The sequence below is a fragment of the Leptinotarsa decemlineata genome, unplaced genomic scaffold (assembly GCF_025532065.1).
Source record: "Leptinotarsa decemlineata unplaced genomic scaffold, Ldec_3_MD MMD2_tig00000199_RagTag_RagTag, whole genome shotgun sequence".
In the NCBI taxonomy this organism is placed as follows: domain Eukaryota; kingdom Metazoa; phylum Arthropoda; class Insecta; order Coleoptera; family Chrysomelidae; genus Leptinotarsa; species Leptinotarsa decemlineata.
Window position 1 is genome coordinate 9,001,208 of NW_027412544.1, and position 27,049 is coordinate 9,028,256.

A 27,049-nucleotide genomic window follows, 5' to 3' on the forward strand; every position below is an offset into this window, starting at 1 on the left:
CCTCCCAGTTCCATGTTGATTAGTAAATAGAATAGAGATATAAAATACTTCAACCTTCTTTTACTCTTATTTGCTGATGATACCCTTGTATATACGGAAAACTGAGATTTAAAAGAAGCTGTACAAAATATCAATATATCTTTAAAGATCATTGAATTATATCTACAAGTGAATGAACTCAAATTGAATATCAATAAATCTAAGGCAAAGATGGTTACAACAAATTCGAATCAAAAAAAGATTGATACTAACGACTTAATATCAGCATATTCAATAATCAACTCACAATTGTAAATGAAATTAAGTACCTAGGATTCATTATAGACCATCAATTAAATTCTAATAAGCATGCCGAATATACCATTAGAAAGATATGTAAGAAAAAGTATTTTTCTCTAGAATTTCATAATCTTTATCAACCTTTGCTAGACTAACATGTTACAACTGCATAATGAGGCCACACTTTGACTACTGCGCCACACTGATGTATGTATTCAATCAAAATCAAATGGGACAGTTGCAGAAACTACAAAATCGAGGTATGAGAATCATTTTGAGATGCAAACAGTACCTATACCTCTATTGAATCTATGTTGAATACTCTACAGTGGCAGCCGGTACATAAGAGAATGTATTATTTGAGCATGATTTTTATTTTCAAAATTTCGAGTGGGATACAACCAGCCTATCTTAGCAGATATTTAGTTCGAAATAGTGACATTCATTCATATAATACAAGAACATTTAATACATTTTATAGATCCCGAACAAATTATAAGAGTGGAATGAATTCATTGTTCTTTAAAGGTCTTGATAGTTTCAATAAGTTACCTGATGAAATAAAACATGTAAATTCCTTAAGAGTATTCAAAAAGTTATTATTAGAATATATCAAATTGTAATACATGACGCACTGTAAAATTATATACGTTTATAAATTATTCATATATGCATAACTATATATTGTATATTAGATTTATTTTTAAAGGTTATGTTGAAATTCCATGCCAAACTTCAGTTGAACTATCAGCTGTCAGCTGTTCCAATCAGAAATTTCAAATTGATCAGAAACCAATATCTACCAGACATGCGCGTTAACAACGATTTACAAACTGTTAGAAATCTGTTGGTGACTTAAGGTTGGAACGAACCTATAGTTAAGTACCTGTTTCAAGTGTCCGATCTATGTTATACTGTGGACCGTTATCATTGTTTTATATAATTTTCATATTTTTATTTAAGACATGTCTTATATCATGTGAATGATCAAAAAGACGAATAAAGTTATTATTATTATTATCATTCGCCATTAAACTTTCAGAGCCATTTAGGATGTATGACTTCATAGTACACAATTGCGAAAATTTTACCAACATTGTTGCCTTGAAGACTTGATATTTTTCTTATATTAGATCAAAATCAGAATATTGGTCTACTATATGGAGTCATCACTATGCTTCACACATTATTAGGATTGGAAACACGAAGAAAAAGTTCCTCAAATATTTAGCTATTAAAGTTGACGGTATACAGCCACAGCGGGAAACATATTATCAGTTAATGGATACATTTAACTTTAAAAGCATGGAGTTTAGAAAATGCTTAGCTTCTATTTCATGCCTCCATAAACTGGTTTAAAATTTTATAGATTGTTCCGATCTACCAAGCCAACTCAATTTCAAGGTCCCGCAATTCACAGGCAGAAACAATCTAACTTTCTATAACTTATGAGCAAGAACCAATGTCCTCATGAAATCACCGATTGGAGGTACCCCTGATTAGGGGTAATAATTTTTGCAAAATTTGTAACTCTTGTGATTCATCTTATAGCATGAAGCAAATTAAGCATATAATGTGAAATTTTCAATATTTTTCTTTCACTATACTATTTTTGTAGTAACAGTGGGAAGTAACGTTCACCTGACCTGACCCTTCTGAAATTTTCATTGTGGGGCTTCATTAAAGACAAGGTATTTGGCTCAACTTTTGGAGATATTGGCGAATTGAAAGAAACAATATGGAGGGCTTGCATGGCTATACCTTCACAAATGCTGGAAAATTGCAATAAAAATACTTTTGCAAGAACTAAAGTGTTCAAAGAACAGTGGTTGGCAATTTGAACATTTAATGACATATATTGTGAATGACACAGATAGTTAGGAGTATTTTAACATTAATTTTTTCCGTTTGTTACTTCATACATTACATGTTCTTCCGATATCTGGAGTTTATGTATAGTTTTGAGTTTTAGGCCCAAAAAATATTGATCTCTACTTTTTTGAGGTAGCTCTGACCGGGAATTGTATGACAATACAGTGATGAAAAAAATGTCGGGAAATACATGTATTGAAATTTATAGCTGAATTAGTCATTACAGTGGCTACAAAAATCACGGAAAGAAGCTAGAGGTCCGTATTCAAAAAATAAAAGTTGATCATGAATTCTAAATATCAGTATTTAGGCTGCTGATTTTTACTTGATTTCAACTCGTATAAATTAAATATTTGACTTTTTGCTTCCGATTGTCATATGAAAATATTCCAATATCCTACGGTTATTTTTTTACATTCTGTACAACAGGAGGAAAAAATAATGCCATATTATGAAATAATACTGGTTACTAATCATTAAAATACATTTTAAAAATATTAGAAAGACATTCTAGCAATACCTTTTATTCAAATCAGTAAGTACACAACTTAAGACTACTTTACATGCAAATAACTTACATGTCCTCCAGCTCTTGTAGATGATTTAATAGTGTTTCCTATATAAGTATACATATTTAACGCTTCCTCTACAAGTGCTACTGCATTCGAATCTAAATCGTCTTCTTTCAAACCTGCTTGAGGTTGTTGATTCGAACATTTTGGGGATATTACAGAACTAGTTGTTAGCACTGCGCTAGCTGTAGCTTGACCAAGTGCACAATGTAAGACAGCCATTGCCAGGCTACATAACTTATCCAATTTACTTGACGTTAATGGTTCCAGAACTGGTAGATTTATAGCAGACATGGCTAAATTAATCTCTGATAATGTTGATGAGAGGCTGTAAGTCAAAAGAATTAAATGAATAAATATTGTGGGATTGAACAATTGGAAAAATCTGTGTTTGATATCACAATAAGGTTTAATAAGATAATATTTAATGATACCGCTACTACATTTTGTATATTATTATAGTTGGCAGAACTTTAGGGTATATTCTTATATAAAAATACATGACACCTAAAATTGTAACTTTTCAACTCCATAATTAATCCAAATATTTATAAGAAACGGTTAAAACATACAATCAAATCCATATATTAAAAAAATATTTACCCATTCCTCAGTGCTGTTGCTTCTGTATGGTTAGTAGGTATGCAAAAAGGTTTTCCAGCTAGAGCCTCCTCCACCTTGATTTTTGCTTTCTTAATGGATGGTAAACTCAGACAGAGGTCTGTTAATGTATCGCCTGCTCTCAAGGATTGTAAACTTTCGGTATTCACTTTCAAGAAAAGTTTCTGAAAATAGTGTAACGTCTATAAAAACATTCTATAACTACATAAATACAGACTGTTAAGACGTTAAGGATTGGGAAGCTCATCTTCCCGATACTACATCTACCATATATATTGAAACTAAGCCAGATGGTAAAACAAAAACAAAATCCTATCAGCTGGTTTCATATATTGTTGTGGGTTTCTTGTGCTACTCGTGAGTGAAAATAATTCATTTTACCTATTCATCAGTTTCTCATGTTTACAATAAACACACTAAAGAACATTACTCTCACAAATTCACAATTAAATAACAACACAAAAAACTCCTAATAATAAGCATAACCTATGTTCTTATGATGCACTGTTTGGAACCTTTGGTGTAGTAATGAATATTACTGGAGTTTTTTCCCAACACCAAATCGTTATTTTTAACACCTCGACACGTGTTTCGATCACCAAGTGATCATCTTCAAAGAGGAAGATTAAAACTAAGGACTAGTGCGAGCTAATCCTATTTATGCTATAAAAGTAACTCATACAGGTAAACCATCCAGGCATACCAACCTAAATTAATTTTACAATTTTGCCTTATCTATTATTTTAAAATATATGTTTATATAAAACAATTTTCAGCTATTTAAAAATTAATTTCACAATATTGCCTATCCAAATTTATTTTTTTCAATGTGTCCTTATGTAGTAATCAGTAAACCCAGCAACATTGTTTTATTTTATATTAACAAGCTATATAGTATGCTCTTTGGTATAGGTCCGTCATCGTTATTCATAATATTATGGGAAGTCCAAAAGACAAAGTCAAGAATTCGGAAAAGTCTCGAATTTACGAAATTGAATGTAAGGACTGCGATGCAAAATATTATGGACAGACAAAAAGATCTATTAAAGTAAGATATAAGGAACACATAGCACACTTAAAATATGGAAGACCTGAAAAATCAGCAGTCGCCCATCATATTTTGCAACAAAACCATTCCATAGACTTCAGTTCATTAAGATTAGTTAGACAAGTTAACAACAACAGGCAACTAGATGCCTATGAGAGGGTAGAAATAAGTAAACAATAATATTATGAATAACGATGACGGACCTATACCAAAGAGCATACTATATAGCTTGTTGAAATAAAATAAAATAATGTTGTTGGGTTTACTGATTACTACATAAGGACACATTGAAAAAAATAAATTTTGATAGGCAATATTGTGAAATTAATTTTTATATAGCTGAAAATTGTTTTATATAAACATATATTGTAAAATAATAGATAAGGCAAAATTGTAAAATTAATTTAGGTGGGTATGCCTAGATGGTTTACCTGTATGAGTTACCTTTACAGCATAAATAGGATTAGTTCGCACTAGTCCTTAGTTTTAATCTTCCTCTTTGAAGATGATCACTTGGTGATCGAAACACGTGTCGAGGTGTTAAAAATAACGATTTGGTGTTGGGAAAAAACTCCAGTAATATTCATAACCTATGTTAAAAATTCAGTTATTCTGATCAGCTATTAGCTGTTTGAATAACGCCATTATCCTTAGAAAGTCTTTCCTATCTTCAGCACAGAAATGACAAAAAAATCCCAGAAAACTATTTTTAACTCATAAATAACCAAAATTGTATGCATTCAACTAAGAGCATGTGGGTGCTCTCTGTTCTGATATTCAAACACTGGCCAATCCAGTGGAATTTGATGGGTCAACTCTTTTGATTATGGCTACTAGTCTTAATGTTTGGCATATTCATTTATTTTAATATGGAATGCAAAAATATGTGTTTCATTCTTCTTTTATTAACAATATATTTCGTGATTTAAAATTGGGACAACCGCTGATAAATTTATTGCCACTGAAAAAAGTAGTAGATAACAAAAAATAGAAGCAGAGTTTTGCGTTACCTCTGACCAATGAAATCCAATTCTAGAACAGTCAGACCAATTATTTGTTACTAAATAATTAGTGTTATACCTCACAGATATATCTTTGTGGTAAAGCAGGAGATATTACTAAGGTTAGTTTTTCAGTCTAATATGCAGAAAATTTATAATTTCAATTCAAAAATATTCAACATGTTGGGAGATTAACACATGTAAAATGAACTGAATAAATATGTATCAAATAAAAAACGCTGAGAAATAACGAATCTCCCCCTAAGTCATAAAGTGAGGTGAATGAATTCAATATATTACAATTATAATTACATGTTCTGTATTCCCCAAGGTAGTCACTGTGGACCATTCCTTTTCAATATCTATATTGATGATCTTATTGCACACATTATTAACTCAGCGGGATTGTTATTTGCTGATGATCTCAAGCTATATCTTTTGATTGAAAAGTATGTTAATTGTCTGAATGTGAACCATTTAACCAATTGGTCTAGAAATAACTGCTTGGAACTGAACCTTAACAAATTTCTAGTCATGTGTTTCAATCGTATTCAGGCACCAATCACATATGAATGCTGCACAAACTATTTGCCTTTGATCCAAGTTGAAGTTAAGGATCTTGGTGTTATATTTGACAAATAGTTTTAGATTTATGTGCTAAGCCCATGATTCCACAATTACAATATTTCCAAGATGTGGCATACAAATAAATTATTATAGGTACATATTCACATTTGCACAGCCAAAATATGATGGCTCAAAAATAGAGTACACCTAAAGATAATACTTTTCCCACATCAGAACAAAAACATGCGTCTCTCCAAACATGCGTCTCTCTAACCAAGTTAGCATCATCAGATATTTTTTTATGTAGTGATGATGTTAACTTGGTTAGCGAATGTTAAAAGACAGTGGATCTGTTCTGGTGTGGGAAAAGTGTCTTTAGATTCATTTCATGCCAGAGGTTCTAATTCTATCTGTCAAAATAAAGTATACCATATACAAAACTTGACACACATGTCATTAATCTTTAGCTGGCACAACTTCTGACTTCTGAAGGTTGTGATTTCAGATAGATTGAGGAACAGAATAATCCATTTATTATCAACTTTAACATGTCAGCAGGTATAACATGTCTACTTTGTTATTCAAACTTCCAGTCAAAGCAAGTTGAAACCCTGCTTTGTTTGAATTACCAAACCATACCACTAATTATGGATATTTCTACTCAATATCACGACTCATGCAGCTCGGAAATTCTTTCAAGGGTGAACTCTTAGGAGTTCACCCTTAAAACCACCGAAACGGGTTTCGGTGGCAAACCTGCCGAAACTACAACCGAAACTGCATTCGGGAGTTCCCGATGATCGGTCATGTTCGGCGCGTTGAATTTCATACAAGCGACGAAGACATTTTGCCGACTCCACGTGCCTAATCATGTCATTACTCGTGATTCACTTTGTTTATTACATAAATATTAAGTACCTATTGTGATATTAGGTAACAACTTAAATAAGTAATTTTATGTTTAATATTTTTGAAACACCATCAATAATATTCAAAAGAAGGAAATAAACCTACTCAAATAAAAACCTCACCTATTTTAAGTATTTTCAAGGTGCAATTAATATTTTTTCTTAAATAAGGGTTTGTTGATTTTCAATAAGTAAAAATGTCAAAGACTGCATAACGTTGTGATTTAAAGATAAACAAATAAAAACTGACTAATTGTTATAACGTTTTCTTTATTTTTCCCTCAAAACATAATCCTTGTAAGGAAGTTTCGGTTTCGGCCGAAACTGAGACCATTGCCGAAATTCGTTTTCGGTTTCGGTCGTAAAAACCAGTTTCGGTCAGACACTACTTTGCTCAATTGAAAAAATCACTGTCTCCAAATTTGTTTACGCTTGAGATCTACTTGACTTATATTGAATTTCTATATTGAGTTGAATCTATTTTATAGAAAAAGGTTTTTTCCCCTAAAAATAAATGAATGAATGAATAAATAAATAGTATAAACAGTCCCACATAAGCTTTATTTGTGCACAAAATCTAAATTGTCTATAACAGCAGAAATAATTTTGTATATAGGGCGAACTGAATGAATACTTACATTTATCTCAGAAGTAGGGTCATTTCCGGATGACTCAGGTAAATTTACAGATGCATTAGCACCTTGGTCGATAGTAGTGGTATGACCATCTCGTAAAGGCAATGTTAGTTGTTCAAAAATGCTAACCGAGAGATCAGAACGGTTCTTTGAACTTTCTTGTTTGTTACCTGCCTCTTTGTCGTTGCCTAGAATACAAAAAAGTTATTCAAAGAAAGAGATGATTCCTTATGGCATTTTAAAAACAATTGCTTTTGGCTCGTCGATTTTTAAATTGAGGGGGAAATTTTTTGGCATATTTTCACCCCTCGGCGAGGGGTGAAAATATGCCAAATATGCCTGAGTCTTAAATGACACGTCTTATTTGAAAGATCGATTTCTTTTTTCAATGCTTACTCCTTTTTTACAATTAACGGATCAGAGTAATTTTTAAATGCCAATAAGGAGAAAGGCCTTGTTTCGTTTTATTAAACCACAAAGGTCTTGTGCGAAAATATTCACATTCTTTCATATATCTGGCATATGCTGGGTATATTCAACTACATATAATTTCAAAGTGATTTTTCTCAGGATGGTTTGAGGTTTTTTGAGACCTTAAAACAGTAATTACAACTCACCTGCAGGACTGGGATTTGGATGCTGTGGTAAATTTTCCCCTTTCATACTGTCCACCAGGCAGGTTACTTCCGTAGTGGAGAGTAGCCCTGTTCCTACACACAATACTCGAATTGCATTTAAATATCGTTCAATCTGTGAACTGTTTGGATTGGATTCGCTACAAATAGCATGTAGAGTACTCAACAGATACTTCAGCAAAACTCGACATGCGGCACTTACTGTCTCCAACTGGCTTGCTAACACTATATTTGAAAAGGGTTAATCAGATAGAATTTTTAAAAGTTGGTGCTTTTCTGACCACATCTTTGATAAATATCAAGAAAATTATTAATGACAGAGCATAGGAATGTAATCAAGAATAAAAATGATTAATTTTACTGTGATCCAAAACAAGTACCGTTGCCAAACACCAGGACTGCAACACTCTTCTCGACGCGCGTTTCTGGAGATAAAGTACACTAATTCCTTACTCTGAAACTGGTTTCTATCAATAAATAACAGGGTATACATTCGAGTGGAACTTCACAGTCCTCTCAGCTTATTTCATATATCCCCAACTCTTTCCAACATCTCGTCATTAGGGTTACCTTACTTTTTTGAAGTGTGCAAGAAGTTCTGAAGGCTACTTTTACGTTCAACTTTTTCTTGCTCACTTCAACAAATGGTAGGTAACCCTAAAGACAAGATGTTGGAAAATGAAAAGATGGATGAAGTAAGTAAGCTGTGAGGAATGTGACAAAAACATCATGGGTAAGTCAAAGTCAGCCATTGAAACTTGTTTCAAAGAACACGTAGCACACATTCGACTTTGAAGACCATGAACATTTTTTAGGACAAAACGCAAGCACTAAAGGAAAATCCTCAAGACGCTCTAAGAGCGGTGCCTGTGCGAAAGTAGCGATTTACGTTGGATTTGAACCGCTGGAGATTAAATTCATTTGGAAGAATGTTCTCAGGAAGTTTATTCCACATAAACGCAGTTTTCTAAATGATATTAGATATAAACCGAGATCAATTTTGGTATTTGTGAACAATATTTGTTTTGGATATGTTCATTCATTTTCAATTCTATCTTTCATTCATTTTACTGATGATAACTTGAGTATTCATTTTGGTTGAGCTACAACGCTACATTTATAATATAATCAGTTGTAAATAAATTGTCTACATTTAGAAAACTAAAAAAAAAAGTAACCACATTAGAAACGAATTAAAATTTGCTCAATTATCAACAAATTATGCAACTAATTAAAAAACAAAACTTAATCTGTAAGAAATGTATATACAAGAACTAATATTAGACCAAAATTGAATATTCTATTATTTTGCCATAAACAGACCTACTTGTTTTCGATGTTGCTAACAAGTTAAGGTTAAACCATTTTTGATAGATTTCTTGTGACGAGCCCAAAAGAAGACCAAAACCCAAAGAAAATCTACTTACTGAATTGCGAGAATGGAAAACATGATACATGATGGATAATAATAATAATTTTTTATTGTTTTCAACAAATAAATAGTAATAAACGGGAATCGTTACATGGGTCAGCATATGTATGTTTTTCCACAAAATGTAACTAAACGAGTCAGAGGCACCCATTGAGGACTCTAGAGTCATTGATCACAATATATAAACACTTGACACATTCGCTGCAAAATAATTAAGAACTCTACTCCTGTGCGAGACATGTTTATTTTTTTAAATAACGTTTTTGGGACTGTATGCTTTTTTAATGTTTTATTTTTTGTGAAAAGCAGTAATTATTCATTTATACAAAAATCAGGTCCGTACGCCTATTGGCGTCCTACGCACAGTACCAGAGTTTCAAGGATATATGCGGAAGACGCCACATGGCGTTAGTGGGTAAAAATGGTCAAGTAGAAAAAAATACAACAAGTAAAAAAAAACATTTTAAAACAAAATTAAATTATATAACATTTGTCATTTTTGGTCAAAAACGTAATAAAACACTTCATTCAACTTTTTTGTGAAAAAGACTAAAACATGGCTCAACACACAAACCGGGTTTATCTGGACAAGTCTTACATTCCCACACAGTGTCTTTCCTGATTTTCTTCTGGAAACAAAAACGACATCTCTTTTTTTGGTGTTCTCTTTGTGACATTATTCGCTTCAATTTTACTGGGTACGTGTTTGGATACCATATATTCTATTCTGCGTGGTATATCAGGCAATAGATTTTCAATCACAACTAAACGGTAATCATATAATGTAATTTTTCTGCCCGAGTATTTGCAAAATATCATGTAATTATTGAACAAAAGGAACTGCAGGATATGAACAACAAGTTTTTTATACCAGAATAATGTTTTTCTCAAAGAAAGGTAGTAGGACATCATTTGGTCTTGACGAACTATTCCGCCCATGTATTCCACAATTGGTAAAGGCTTCTGTTTAGCAACTCCTCTTTTATTAGTTATCTCTACCATTTGGTTTTCAAATTCAGTGGATATGTAGGTAACATCTCTTCTATCGTTCCACTTTCCGACCATTATACCATCGGAATACTGGGCTTTTGATTCCCCAACTTTCAGTTTACTTTTCAAAATTTCAACAGGACCACCTTTCTTATCACTGCGCAGAGTTCCAGTACAGTATGTTTTAAGGTTTATCAAGGTTCTAGCTAATTGGCAGCTATTGTAATAATTATCCATATAAATAGAATGTCCTTTGTCAAGGTAATCTTTTCCTACGTGCTGAACAACTTTTTGTGCATGGCCTTTACCGCCCATCTCATCCAATTGGCCGGTGTAAACTGCAGAATTCAGTATAAACCCATTTGGCTCTGTCAACATATAAGTTCCAGTCCATATTCATGTCATTTATTTGCGATGTACTGCCGGAACAATAGTCTACCTCGCCACAAAACCATAGATTCGAAACATGTTTGGACCACATGACAAACTTCGTGGTTAAAGTCTCAAACTACGAACATGAAACGGGAGCTGGAATTTACTGTGGGAGAAAAAATCTTCATTTCACTTGCCCACTCGGTCAGTACACATCAGTCTTCCAGGCTGAGGAAACTGGTAGACAGTATATATTGATTATATACTGCAGGACACTCAGGCATCGCACGCAATGAAAAAGCTGATGGACGTGCCCACTCCATATATAGGCCCTGAACCAGCTGTGAGTGTAACAAAGTATTTGGTATGGAACAAGATTGGAAAGTGGGTCTATATAAGAAACAGAGAGTGCTGGACATACGTAGGAAAACCTTTATAAAGGGACCATCGAAGAAGAGAACTGAAGAACTGCCTCAACAAAGCAGGGATCAGCTCAGAACAATTACTGGGCACTGTCCATTAAGAGGACATCTGAACAAAGTAGGGCTGCACACAATGCAACAAAGGGATAGGCAGCTGGCCATATTTTATGTGAATGTGAGGCATTAGGTCACAGGAGGCAAACAATTTATGGACAACCCAAATTATGTCCAGAAAAATATGCTATACCTCCAGCAAGGGACCTGCATAAAGTAGTGAAATTCACAAAATCGTTGAAATGAATATTGTGATAAAAATGGAAGGAAAACACAATAAGTCCATGAGACTGCAGTGTTTCATCTTTTTTTTTATTGCTGTGTTCATACTTAGTTATGTTAGATTTCTGAATTATGGTTTTTCCCCATTATAAACATGTATATTTTTTGGGAAAATAAATCGTTATTATTAAAATGCAGTTAGGCACTATTCCAGATTTGACTGAAAGTTTTCAAAACAGCTGAAACAGCCAAAAAACAAATAGATTGGTTTTTTCTTTTCTTTCTTGTGTTTTATATTGTTAATTTGAAAATTTTGATAGAACTGGCCAATAGTTGAAAATTCATATTATAATTGACATAATTTACTGTAAGATTTTTACTATAAGGCTTTTACAAAAACTGACACATGTCTTGCTATACAATAGCTTACTCAGATGATTCTAACTTGAAGTTTTTATATGTGTCACAGTTTAAAAAAAAATTCTTCTGATAATCTTAGAATAAACTCTATCACTTAGTTTTTATTGCCAATTTGTTTTTTTATATTATTTAATCTGTAATTTGTCAGGGAGTAGTTTGGAGATCAACGTTCGAAAATGATTTCATTGTTATAAAAAAACAAGTATTGAATATTTCAAATTCATTACTAATACATGTTTCAGTAATGTAAGGGTTTAACAATTATGCAATATGTAGAATAAAAAATATGATATGTTGCAGACACATTGTAATAACATTTTCTGTTTTGTAAGTTTGTTCCGTAACATGTCACTATAACATTCATTTAACATACACGTTGTTGTTAAAATTATGCAATGTAACAAGTAAAATTGTAATATAATTAGGAAAGAAATATTTAGAATAGATTAGTTTCTAGGAAGAAACCTTTTTGGTTTACTAAAATGAGGAAGGGAAGAAAGTAATGTTTGAAATCAACTTGTTGCCAAAATAGAAGTTTTTTTCAGGTACAAATTGAAATAAAAATCCCTTGCCAAACAACTACTTTCACATGAATATTGAATTACAGCAAATAAAAAGTCCTTTTGAAAGGACTACATTCATATGAACATTGAATCACAAGAAAATAAGTTTTTCCCTGCCAGTTTGTATTCTATTTACTGTAGAATTGAAACAGATATCACTAAAAAGAACATTACACAATGTGATATAAGAATGAGCATTGATATAAATTTTCAGTCTTTTGAAAATCTACCATCCTTCTACTTCAACTGAACCAAATTTTATAGTAGCATGCATTTAGTGCACAAATTATCTCTGATTGGCCCATTGCAGAACACAAACAGTAAAAATGAGGGATAACCTAACCTAATAATTTTGAAATTTCAAAACATTTTAGGCTGTGTTCGGTTTAGTTTCATCGTTTCTTGAATAATTTGTTCCTCTATTCGCTGAAGTGGATATTGATGATACTGTGTTGAAAAACAATAAATATAAATAGTTGATATTACAGATCTTTTTTCGATGAAAGCTTAAGCGCTTGCATACTATTTTATTGTGAGAATTTTATTAGGAATGCATAAATGCAATCGTTTTTGTTACTTGCTCTTTGACAATTGTTACTTGCTAATTGAGTTTGCATAAATTTACCCCAACATTATAACCATAATAATTTTCTGAAACATATTACTCTGCACAGAACATTTTTTATTACTATTTTCAATGAATCTTCTTGAAGTTGCACAATTATTGTCTTAAAAAATATGTGTAACTGAATGTGAGAAGCCCATTATACTTATTTTTTTACATTATTTCTGGGAATTGGTTCTTACAATTCAGAGTAGTGTGAACATTTCAGAAGGTCACTTCAAGACAACAAAACAAGGAGACATTAAAACTTCTGTTGTTCCATTCCAGTTGTCAGTTATGAAATAATTGGAATGGATATGTGAATACATTTTTTATTGATAGTATTAGTAAACTAAACAAAAATATGATGGATGTTCAAATTTATAGTCAGAAAATACACTCAGACTTGGAATACTGATTTCATCTCTACTGTAATCAAAAATAATACTTACAGCCAACTGTACCGCTACTAATATAATCTGAAGCTAAAACTGCAAATGAATTGAAGAAGTTTTTGTTGCCCTCCTTATGGCGCAAAATCTCAGATTCGCTACAAAGAAAATGAAACAAAAAAAACCAATTAACAAAATGTCTCTCAAAAGGATTCTATGTCATGGTACCTACATAAAGTAACCAAAGATCTAAATATAATGTGACAAGATGAATGTAAATTCAGACATACCTTTTAACAATCGCTGAGCACAATTCTATTAATTCTGTTTTATTCGAAGTCTCATAATTTGCCGATAAAAATGGTTTCAAAACAGAAGTCCAATCAACTCCGCCACTGCTCGCTGCCATCGCATCTGCCATTTGCAATTTTAGCGATGACAAGCTAATTTTAGTAACTTTATAATTTTTCAAGTTTGTTGGTATAATTGCTACCTTTGACAAGTGTGACTAATAAAGAAGTGTTTCAAAAGTAACCAGATATGTGGCTATATGGTCGTAAAATCCCTACTATTGTGGTACTACTAAAAAACCGGTTATATATGAAACAAGCTTTCTTGAAAACTGGTGAGCCAAACGTCAAAACATTAAACGATGATTTTGTGCTGATAGTGAAATACGGGAAAACGTATTCAAAATGGATTCTCCGCTCTCCTTTGATAACGATGAAGGCTGCGATGCGATACGTCCAACGATTATGGACATACCGATACGTCCACACCCATCATCGATGGTGAAACAACTATACAGCTCAACTTAAAAGATTTCAGATTATCATCGGTGGTTGCCAGTTGTTATTGTTTTCATTGTGTCTTGTACTTATTAAATTGCTGGGACCTGAAAGAAAATCTCTTGTTTGGAACGTATTGAAATTGCTGGTGCGTGAACTCAGTACCCATCTTCATCCTTCCAATTGGAATAGCGTAACTCGCGTTTAATTCGAGTTGAGTAGATTTCACATAAAGCTTAGCCCGAGTTGGAACAAGTCATCAGTGATATTCTCCATGATATTCTCAGGCGCATTTGGCCAATTCCCTCCTGTCAACAGTTGACAGAAGTTTTCATGCGGGAGCGCATCAGTCTTGCTCGAGGCAATGCTGCTACCCCTCAGTTTTTTCACTAATTTTTGTTTCTTAAAGAACTCTAATGACTGCCATTCACTACACAAAAAGGAGCCCCGCGATAGCAAATGGCATCCACGTACATTCTTTGTGGGTGGAAGTTATTGGTACGTCTGCCACCACAGAACTCCCACAATGAAAATAATAATAATTAAATATATGTCAGCGTTTACTGGAAAAATCCGAATCATAAAAAAATACATGATCGATACCCTTTTTAACTCTTTTTTAATGCGACAGGAAGATTATCTTAACATGATGAATGTGTCATTGTTGTTTTTAGGTATTTTGATAAGAACAGAAATTCATTCCATAATAACTGGGGGCGGTTAACATATTTTTCCTTTTAACATAAGATTAATTTAGAGATAAAATCGCATCTATCCAGATATATTTTATACATTTTTTCTCAAAATTATATGATATTTATCGTTTGTTTCTACATCCCCATAACGAATATAAAACTGCTAAACACTCACGAACAGTTGATCCGATTTTGAAAAAGGATACGGTTGAAGAAACTGTAAATTTGTGTCTCTATCCTCCACCTAGAAAAGTTTCCTAGACCCAGCTGCATATTAATAAAAAAAATAAATGAAATTTCGGTCGCTCTTTTATTACAATACATTTATGTTGATAATGCTATTATTTATCGGTTTTACATAAACAATAATTTGTGTTACTTTCTTATGTGCATGAAAAAAGTTAATTTTTCCAAATAAAACTTCCTCTATAACACACTAAATCAAGTTTTCTCAATAAAGCCGCATTCAGGAAAAAATATGTTTTGAAGAATTTAACTTCAGGAAGCTGTTAGTACTGTACCCTATTCTCTTGGTAGCCAATCCCACGACCATAAACACCCAATCCAACATTCATCAGTCATTTCATATAGATTCTTGGAAACTTCGAGAATGGAATGAGCTGGCGCTTCGTCCTGTTGAAACTACGAATTCCTACACATATTCCTTTAAAAGCAATCGGTAACATTCGTCTTTAGTATTTCGATATAATTTGGATACATTTCTTAGCATTCAGTGTTTCATTGTGAAGAAAAAAGTCAATTTTATTGTTCTTCAACATACAAACACATTTTAATAAATTGATGGATCTCCTACCTGGTAGGAGATCATCATGAAAAATCAGAAATAAAACTTTTTATGTCGTTTAAACCAGTATTTGTAATTAATATTACTGCAATTTTATCCTACAGGGACATTTAATAAACTTATTGCATTCGTTTGAAAATGCCCTTGTAGGACGAAACTGCAGTAACATTAGTTAAAAATACAAGTAGTATAAAGACATAGGAAGTTTTATTCCTCATTTTCCATGAAAAAAATTTTTATTCGTTTTTTTTATTTAAAACTGTTCATTTTGTCAAATATGATCAGCACAAAAATATATTCCTTTTGTGTTATGAATCCCATCTATAGTAAATTTAGATGCATGGCACCAGTTGATTTTTGACAAAAATCCCTCATATTCCTGTGTGTGTAGTAAAATGGAAATGGTGTACTATTCTCAGGAAAAAAGCTCGAATGAGCCTTTTTCCTGAGAATAGTACAGCAAACGTGTCACGAGAGGCAGCACAAACTATTCACATGTAAAACAGTGTTATGTACGTAATATTAATTTACTATTTAAAAATATAAATCTGATATGAAAAATCATTTTGTGCTAGTATAATGCCAACAAAGCATTGCTGTTTTGCGAATTGTACGTCGGATAATCGATATCCGGAAGAAAACGTGTTTTTTATACCATTTATAAAACCTCATAATGATGAGGTTAGATGTAAGTGCAATATGACAGTGCAAAAAATAAACAAATATTCATATGTATGCTCAAAACATGAAATAAATAGTACATTTTCCATAGTTAATTACCATTGATCAGAATGAGATATAACCTCAATCGTTTATTAAATTATATTCATTTATTATATTTAAATGAATTCATTTCATTACCATCTATATTTGATTCATATTTTACTTGGAAATAAATCTGAAATTCATAATTATTTTAAATTTCTTTTATCACAGTTTGAATCTATCGCTACTCTTTTACTAGAATCTGTATACTAACCTCTGTCTATTAATTCACTTTTTTTTAGTTACTTTTAAATAAGGGCATGCAAGCCAACATTTTAATGTTACAACCTTGCTATCCTTCACAGTTGCAAATTTTAGTTTTGCTCCAGGAACATTTTCTTCTGTTGAAACATTCTTTTTTAATTGTACTTTAATATTATGTTCATATGAGGAGTAGGCAGTGTTATCCCTACCGAACTACTAGCGCTGATAGTGAGTTATTTTTCGTACTTCAGGAAAAAGGTTCATTACATTAAGAATGCTAAAACGTCTGAACTTTAGAAAACACGTGGTGTCATAACGTTGCAATTGTTTTTCAATCTGTCCTTGTGTCTTTTTGTTCAAGATTCAAATGTCATTAAATTTTTTTCACTGTTTTGGCTCTCCTCCCTGCCATTCTAATTACATGTTAACGCTCCATTTGGAACACTGTACTTTAGCTCGCTCTACGTTCGATTTGAGAAAGAGATAAATAATAAAACTTTTAGAGAAGCAGCAAGAAGAAATATAAAATGTCTTAAAAAAGTATAGAAAAAACATGAAATTATGAAAGTTAATCAAAATTTGATTGACATTGTCAAGTGGGAGAATTCTGAATACTACCAGATATTTTGTTCTCTTTGTCATATTCAAGTAGGTATGTGTAAATTTTGCTGTAATTTTCAATATTAGTTTTTTTTATTCATTGAGTGTTCTTCGTGGTTTATGTGTATCATATCTAAAACTATTCTTGTAGTTGTATTGATTTCTCTATCTAAAATATGTGGGTTTTCAAAATTAATTCTATGATCCTCAAGAACAAGTTCTGTTAAAGCAGAAGAATTAACATTTCGTTCACAGTCGCTCTTATGCAATGACTATTTAGAGGTAGGTAGGACTAGACTTGATAACTTTTGATTTCTGAATTTTGGGTCACCCAGCGTACAGTCAACCTATCTCGAATAGCTCAGTTGCCTATGAAGAATATTTCTACGGAGGGGAGGGGAGAATTCTAAGGTTGATCAGAACTTCAAGTGCGGCCTAGCTGTCTGTATTAATATTGATTCGATCATTGCATATTGTGGCCTTAAATCAATATTCCTCGCACATAACAAGATTGCATGCACTTCTCTTTGAAAGACGGATGTGTATTGACCGATGAGCGAGTAGCTGTAATGTGAATTTCTGCCAGCCATTTCTATTTCATGTTTGATTTTTGACCCGTCTGTATCACAAGGTAAATCTATTCATCTTCCTCGGTTGACAGATTGTGACTTTTATTGTAATATCTGTGTCAAAAGTGTACTTCGGTGTTATGTGCTCCATGAACATGTCTGATGTTCGATCCTTCGAATATTCCAAAATTCCAATTGAGCCCGATTTCTCATAGATCAGTGAATGGTCCTTTCAAAATATGTCCATTTTTGTCTCTTTCGTCATCACAAGATGTAGGGGAGGTAAATTTAAGAGAAACTTCATTGTCGATGTTGGTGTAATTTTCATTGCTTCCGTTGTTTCCTTGCAAGCAAGTCCTTACACCGTGCTTGGTTTGTCCACAAAAGTAGCTTATTTCACCGTTGGGGTGTCTAAATATTGTTTCTGCTGTTGTTCCGATCCAAAACGAATGTAACGGAGCTCGACTAGAGTTTTATTACCGATCGCGAAAGAATAGCACCTAAAGGCTTGACATCTGACCAAAAGAGGTCAGATGTCAATCTTGCTGAAGTGTTCATCAGTAAGTTGAGGACCGCTCGGAGAGCGGGGGTGGATGAAGTGGGGTAGTAGGTTCTCCTCGCTAAATAAATGGGGGGAAGCTTCTACTTCAGGGCACTCAACCCGAGAGGGGGCATGGGGAGGGACTAGAGTTTTGAAAGTAATGCTATAAGATTATATCAGGTACGCCTAAAGTATTCTGAATGTCAATTCAAATTGTTGCTTTCTAATGATAACACATCTATTCTTACGTCGGTTACTATCGAAAATTAGCTTTTATAATTATAAATTCAAAGTTGTGTGAATAATGGAAAAATAATATCGATACTTGAGGCCTTTCTGAGCTTTCGTGGAATGATAAAAGAATTAGGTTACTACGCTTCCGCAAAGAAGATAAGTGTAAGCGTTACTTGCAGTATAAGATAACATTACAAACACTTGGGGTTATTATGAGCAATGGAAACATGCGAGATCGCTGCTGTCTTAAGTCGCTTTCATCAGTTGATTTTGATGTTAGGTGTCGTGTGTCAGGTTAGATATTGACAGGACTAACAGGACGAGGATAAGGGTGTATTTTGTCATTTAAAAAATTACTTATGTTATTTAGATACTTAATGTTGAAACCCAGCATTATTAAGTTCATTTTGAAACACTTTTTTTTCAATAGTTTTTGAGTATGGCTGCGGCTTTTACGGAAAACGATAATTTGGTAAATATTGTTACTGGAATAAACACATATACCTACCTAACTTCTCAAATCATGATTTAAGTTGAGCCACCTTGGACGCCAGATGAGTATTTACAGTCCAGAAACTAATGATGAACTATGGAGGGAATGTGCAGCATGGTTTACAAGATGGGGAATATTGCGAAATGATCATAAAGCTAACTGGCCTACAGCAGGCATTGCTGACCTAGCAAATATTCTTCGTGATGGGGTACTTCTCTGTAAATTGCTCAATAAAATAGATCCGGGATGTATCGATATGAAAGATGTAAGCCTCAAGCCTACTTTGGCTCAGGTATGCTGAAGGGAATGGGAGTAGCCTGTAATATTTCTCATAATTTATTATTTCAGTTTTTATGCCTGAGAAATATTGGGATATTTTTGAAAGCGTGTGTAGACCACTTTGGATTGAAACAATCTGATTTATTTGAGGATACAATGCTTTTCGACCTCACTAACTTCCATAAAGTTTTGTGTACTTTATCGAAACTTTCCCTAAGTTCGAAAGTTCTTAAATCTAGAATCCCGTAAGTATCGAAAACCTTTTTGAAATTAAAACGGAACCCATTAAAAAAATTTAGAAATTATAGTGTTTTAGATAATTTTTGGCTTCTCTGTTTCAATCTGGGTAAATATTCATTTTGATGACTTACTTTAGTTTCTGAATTATTCTTTATTAAACACGCTGATCACAAATCTGAAGTCAAAACTCTCCTGTCGACTCTCAAATATATTGCCACCTAGAAGTTGAAACTGAAACTCCTGTTTCAGGAGCCCTTTTTTCAATTGCAGGCTTCACCTTCAATCACCCATTTCAAATATTTTAATAGAATAAAAAACTTTCATTTCACCAATTTTCCCGATTTTTTAATCATGTGAATTCTGATCCACAGCCATTAAATATTATTTTAGGTTATGTTTGCAAAACCCATGAACTTTCACCAATTTCTTTGAATTACTTCTGTGAATCTATAAGAATCTAAAATTATCAACGGTATCAGTTTGTGTGTTGTGAACAAATTTTATTCTTATGTGAATATTGAAATGGAAATATTTATATTACAGAGAGTGAGCAAGTTTGCTTTACTCTTAGCTTTATGAATAGAAATAAAAAATAATGTTTCATCCCTGGATCCTCTTTTGTGATATCTGGTGCGTTTCATCCACGTTAGTCTATTCCAAATTTGTCCTTCCTGCCTAAAGTAAATCAATCTCTGCCTGATCAAAATATGTCAAGAAGAGATGACGAAAAACTTCTGGCGTGAGTGACTCAATCTGGGGTACCTTACATTAGTGAGAAATTAATCTATCAACATAGTGTGCTTATAGATTGGCCAATATTGATTGGCCAATAGATAGAAATTATGTTTCATTTTGGAAACAAATTATATGTACCTATTTTCCTTATATTTTTTTCACAAACTCAAATTGTTCTTTTATCAACAGTGGAATGTATTTATTTTACGGCTATTGTTAGTTTCTTCATGGTTTATCATGTTTTTTGAATATTTCACAAATTGTCTTTACCTTAGGTACCTTATACAATGTTATACTCGTATTAACACTTTTGGAACACCCACCCCAGTACTCCAAATAGCGAACAACAGAACGAATTTACTATCAGTAAAGATAATTTTTCAAATTTGACATAATCCTAAAATGTGCTATATTCTGTTTCCTAATAATAAAAAGTAAGAAATGCTAATTATACATGCAAAACGCTAACAGAGTGCTCAAACAAAATTTTTGTTATTTTGTTTTGATTTGCCACAGCAAGTATAGATAGATAGATTTTTATTTGCTAACCGTTACAATAATGTACATATATAAACCTAGAGGAGTGTGGAACATGTCAGTAATAAATAATAACTAAATAAGAAATCAAAGCTTTACATACATAATCAATATTATCACACAAGTAGTTTTAAGACAAAATGAAAATATAAATCAGTCATATATAATTAACATTGATACAGTTAGCATACTATTATCAGTCCCAAAAATTCAAAGTCAATAATAAATAATAACTAAATAAGAAATCAAAGCTTTACATACATAATCAATATTATCACACAAGTAGTTTTAAGACAAAATGAAAATATAAAATCAGGCATATATAAATAACATTGATACAGTTAGCATACTATTATCAGTCCCAAAAATTTTACCTGATTGCATATGTTTATATTTTGATTATTATATCAATCAATGAAACATTTATTGAATCAGTTTTCCTTTACAATCACATTGGACAAGAAAAACATGACATCATCATAAAATACTGGCTGTTTTAACAGGTAAAACAAACATAAAAAAATATTAAAAATCAATATAAAACATAAAACATACATTAAAAAAAGTGAATAAGCTACAATCAAATTAGGCTTCAAGGAGAAACTCATCTACAGAGTAGTGTGCTTGTTGCAATAGAAAAATCTTAAGTCGCCTTTTAAAGATATTGATATTTGAGGATTTAATGTCTTCACTAAGCTTATTATATAGCTTAACCCCAATGCACATGGGGTGATTTTTTGACACTATCAATTTACCATAAGAGTTATTTCTGGTGAAATGTTCATGGATTTGCTCATTTCTAGGATAATTGAAATATTGTTTTATATATATATATCAGGGGTAGATATACAAACTAGGCATTGTTAATAAACTATAACGAATAAATAATGGCCTGCAGTGTTCACTTGAAGATGCACCAGCCAGAATTCTGATTACCTTTTTCTGAATAACAAAAACTTCATCAGCTTTAGCTGATAAGCCCCACTGTTCAAGACCATAAAGAATTACTGACTGAATTAAACTGTGGTATAAAAGCTTGAGAACATCAAGAGAGACTGTTTGTTTTAACCGACGAAGTAAATATATATGTTTACTGAACTTTAGTTTGACACTATCAACATGTAACTTCCAGGTAAGTTTATTATCAATATCAACACCTAAGAGTTTAGTACAATTAACTTGATGTAAAGTTTCATTATTTAATCTAACCAAATAGCGTCTATCAATTATTGTATTTTTAGTAACAAAGTTGAGCATTTGAGATTTATCAGAATTTAGCAGCAGGCCATTTATAGAGCACCACTCAGAAATTTGGGTCAGTTACTTCATTAGCTTCAACAATTACTTCGGACATACTTCCCGCAAAACTAAGATGTTAGTATCATCCGCAAAAATAACAGCAATTGAAGTTTTTGAACAAAATTTTGGAAGATCATTTATAAAAACAAAAAATAGAAGGGGTCCCAAAACAGAGCCTTGAGGTTCCCCTATTGATATAAATTTTCTTTCAGAATTAATTCCATTCACACAGACCATCTGACTATGATCAGTCAGGTAAGATCCAACCCAATTCAATGCAAAGCCACTTATACCATAAAACTGCAATTTGTGTAACAGTATGTTATGGTCAACGAGGTCAAAGGCTTTGCTCAAATCAATAAATAATCCTAAAGTCTGCTGTTAGTTTTCCAAGATTTCCAGCGTATGTTTAATGAGTTGATCAAATGCACCAACTGTAGATTCATTTCTTCTATAAGCATTCTGACAAAGTAATCATATAATCTTTGATAGAAGTAGTATTCAATAATCTTAGAAAACCGACTAAGTACCGATATAGGCCTGTAAGATGCACACTCAGATCGAGAGCCCTTATTTTTGTATATTTGCAAAACCTTTGACATTTTCAGTATATCAGGAAACCTCCCCTCAATGAAAGTGGAGTTAATTATATGAGTCAAAGGCTCAGAAATCACATTGGCAACCTTTTTAATAACATGACCAGGAATTTCATCAATACCGGACGAATTTTTCTTACAAACTTTTTTGATAACTTGTTCAATTTCCATTTTAGTTGCTGGATATAAATAAATACTTTGATGAGCAGATGACATATAATTCATATTTTTAGTGCCAGATTTGGATATGCTACTACTGACAGTTGATAAATAGTCACTGAAAAGGTTGCATATAGCAAAATTATCAGAAAGAATGTCACCATCTTCAGCACTTCATAGACAAGGTATGGCATTGCCAGTATAACCATTCTTAAACTTCCTTGATGATTTTCCAGGATTCTTTCACCTTATTGTCAGCAGAAGAGATTCTATCATCATTGCAAGTTTTTTTTAGCATGTTTCAATTTAACCTGATATATTGTTTTAAGTTCCTGATATTCCCTATGATATAAACCGTTTTTATATACCTTGTTCAGCTCAGATAAATCGGTTAACCTTCTACTAATTTCTCTCAACTCAGTAGTTATCCACCTGGAGTCCACAGATTTTTTGATCTGACTAATATTTTTGGAAATGAAGTGTCAAAATAATAGGAAACTGTATTATAGAGACTATTAAACTTGGAGTTTGCACCAACTTTTTTTTTTAAACAGACAGACCAATCAGTCTGCAACAGTAAACTAGAAAATTTCGCAATATTTTAATCATTAAAACATCTCGTGTATGTTTCTTGGTTATGGTCTACCTGATCGTAGCGGAATGTTGCCAACTGGAAAGTGTGATCAGATATAGAGGAATGATTAATGCAATAACTAATAGGATTCGAAGTGGACAAAATGTTATCAATACATGTTGCAGAATCACCCCATATACGAGAAGGTTCGCTTATAATAGCACTAATGTTATGTTGCTCAAGTATATTTATGGAGTCAGTTTTATCATTACTAAACCTTAACATACCAATGTTGAAGTCACCACAAACAATTAATTCTAAGTTTTTATACTTACAATACAGCGTCTCAATTAATCGATCAAATGAATAAAAAAAAGTTATAGTATTACCAAGAGGTGATCTACATATAGATAAAATTATGATAGTTTTACTCTTACTATTTAATGGCAATGCACATACCTCAATATCTTTCTCTATACTACATTCCATAGGAATTTTATTAATTTGCAAGGATTTTTTGGCAAAAATGCTTATCCCTCCCCTGATATGTTTCTCCCTACAAAAAAAAAGAGATTAAATTATAGTCGGTTATTTGAAAAGATGAACACTCTTGTGATTTAAGCCAGCTCTCACTAATACATAGAATATCTGGAGAATGTTTATCTATAATTATCTCCAAATCAAGTAATTTATTGAAACAGCCCTGTACATTAAAGTGCACCACACACAATTCAGCGCCGATATCAAGTTGACATGTACAGTTTTTGCTTACTTCTTGACTACTGTTGGGCTTCGCAAATGAAAAAAAGGTTGTATGAAGGAACCTTTAGGCCACTTCATTGGATCCATTGCCTCATTGAAATTGTAATTGAATACACTAACTTTAAAAGAGTATTAGATTTCAGGAAACTTCGACTGGAGTGCTACACACTGGACCTCAGGAAAGTGAGATTTGACAAAGTCAAAGGTATTCAACTCTGGCAAGGATCTATTTGCGAAATTAATTATTTGAGTTTTGTCATTATTAAGTCAACTTTATACAAATATAGCCATAAATTCCTCTTTGACATTCTTGCATTCACTGAAACATTGCTGACCAAGAGCTTTGAAGACACAGAACTTGGTCTAGAGAATTATGTTATTTATCGTAAAGACCGATCAGAACAGATGAGTTAAGTGAACAAAGGAAGTGGCTCATTTATTGCTGTTTCCAGAAACATACAAAGTAGATTGCTATCTTCTATGAATAAGATAGAACAACTGTTTGTGTTAGTTGTTATACCAGGACATAGTTTTATTCTGAGTACAGTCTATTTTCCACCTCTCTCAGCTGCAGACTGTGTTTCCCGAAGATTTAGATATACTAACAGAATTATCTGCGGATATACCAATTTTGATTCTGGGTTATTTCAATCTTCCTAAAGCTATATGATCTCATGATGATTTATGCTCTGCAGCCACACCACAAGTCAAGCAGGTCAGAAATCGAAGCAGTTGATGTTTTTTCTAACATCTGAGCCTTTTACAATTTATTTCAGATAAATAACGTTCATAATGACTTTGATTCCATACTTGATTTGATTGTAACTGATAAATTTGACACTTTGTGTACAAAGTCCGATGAACATTTGATAACTTCAGACTAATAAAATGTAACGCTGACTTTAAATCTACCAAATGTTCTGTTTTGTCAATTGGGATAGACCGTTACTCAACAGACCAACTCAAGACTTAGGTTCACTTCTGGAAAACTCATTTCCGTTTCAGCCCCACATATCAGTTACTATTGATAAGTCTCTCAAAATCTTTGGCTACCTAAGATGATATAACTCAGACTTTACTGAAATCAAATGGCTAAAAATTCTGTATTGCTCTCTGATGAGAACTTATCTTGAATATGCAAGCCACATCCATGTGTAAGAACATACTTCAAAAATCCATTGCTATGGATGATGTTGACATGGAGATACAAATAATTATTAGATTATACATAAATAGACATTTCGAATTTTTTTTAAATAAAAGTCATCTTGAATTACAATAGGTAATAGGTCAAGAAATGTTTTGAAAAGTATTTGAAGGGCGCAAAAACACTCAGAAAGTATATAACATGAGTGGAAATCAAATGCGGATTGAAACATTGAACAAATATAACTTTGACACATGGAAATTTCAGGTTGAAGCGGTTCTAGTTAAAAACGACCTATGGGGTTACGTTGATGGTACAATTGTTGAGCCAAATATCTCAACACGCACCCAGGAGTCCATGGAAGCAGCAAAGAAGTGGGAAGTCAACGATAGAAAGGCTCGATCTGATCCTATCAATTAGTCCTTCTGAACTCAAATAAGTAAAATCGTGTGTCACATTACGTGAAATATGGTTTAAACTTGATAGTATTTACCATTCAAAAGGTCCTGCCTGGAAAAGCTATCCTCTTAAAGAAACTCACTTTGAATAAAATGCAGCCAGGTGAAGGCGTGAGAGAACATATGGATTCATTTTTCGACATCGTCGGTAAATTGGCAGACATTGAAATTCTTATCAATGAAGAATTACTGACAATCGAATCAATGTGCTATCGAATCATGAGATGAACTACCGAAACCAGAAGCACTGAAAATTATAATTATTGAAGTCAGATGCTAAAAAGGACAAGACGAGAAACCAAGTGCAGGATGCAATGCTTGTTAAACAGAAAATACATCAGAAAAAGCACAAAGACCAGAAATGCTCATCCGAAAAACAAAAATCCAGTTTTCCATTCAAATGTCATAAATGCAGGAAATTTGGCCATAAGTCTGTCGACTGCAGGTACAAGCAAGATGATTTATATTTCTTAAAAACGTCATCAGAATGCACGAATTTTGCTGAAAATGTTTCCAATAACAAACTGAAAGAATGGCATTTCAAGTTTGGACATTTGAATGAGAAGAGCCTACGAGATATTAAACATAAAAGTTTAGTCTGAAAGGAAAGCAAACTCAAAATCCATTTGCCACTGGAAATTCCGAAACAACAGAAGATATTTTGGAAATAGTCCATACTTATGTTTATGGGCCAACGAGGGTAAAATCCATTGGTGGATCAAGTTATTTTGTTACCTTCATAAATGACAAAACTAAGTGTTGTGAAGTCCATTTTTTAAAAAACAAATCTGAAGTTTTTAAAAATATTTTGTATGCACAGTGCTTCCTTTGCAGCTTCAGTTAAGGCTTCAGTGGTGGATAATGCAACAGTTCTTTGTGTGTGTGACTCTCAACTGATTGCTGCTCCCCCATAAATAAAAACATATTCAGTATAAGAAAGTATCTCTTAGATACACGCAC

The 27,049-nt window shown here is 32.7% G+C and overlaps 2 protein-coding genes across 3 annotated transcripts in view; one reads left to right on the forward strand and one right to left on the reverse strand.

Moving 5' to 3' along the window:
• Window positions 1-14,058, reverse strand: part of poe (E3 ubiquitin-protein ligase-like protein poe) — an 81,024-nt gene extending 66,966 nt beyond the window's left edge. Inside the window, exons 1-6 of the mRNA XM_074172900.1 lie at window positions 13,900-14,058; window positions 13,670-13,767; window positions 8,121-8,363; window positions 7,507-7,691; window positions 3,327-3,508; window positions 2,730-3,051 (exon numbers count right to left, since the gene is read on the reverse strand). Of these exons, the coding sequence (XP_074029001.1) occupies window positions 2,730-3,051; window positions 3,327-3,508; window positions 7,507-7,691; window positions 8,121-8,363; window positions 13,670-13,767; window positions 13,900-14,030 (1,161 nt within the window). The 5' untranslated portion in view covers window positions 14,031-14,058. The remainder of the gene's footprint in view (window positions 1-2,729; window positions 3,052-3,326; window positions 3,509-7,506; window positions 7,692-8,120; window positions 8,364-13,669; window positions 13,768-13,899) is intronic.
• A 3,236-nt stretch (window positions 14,059-17,294) lies between these two features.
• Window positions 17,295-27,049, forward strand: part of Vav (Vav guanine nucleotide exchange factor) — a 54,397-nt gene continuing 44,642 nt past the window's right edge. Inside the window, exons 1-4 of one of the 2 annotated variants that reach the window (XM_074172901.1) lie at window positions 17,295-17,514; window positions 19,241-19,282; window positions 19,344-19,595; window positions 19,652-19,827. In XM_074172901.1, coding sequence (XP_074029002.1) covers window positions 17,428-17,514; window positions 19,241-19,282; window positions 19,344-19,595; window positions 19,652-19,827 — 557 coding nt within the window. In that variant the 5' untranslated portion in view covers window positions 17,295-17,427. Of the gene's footprint in view, window positions 17,519-19,240; window positions 19,283-19,343; window positions 19,596-19,651; window positions 19,828-27,049 lie in introns of both variants that reach the window. The other variant, XM_074172902.1, reaches the window with a different exon arrangement.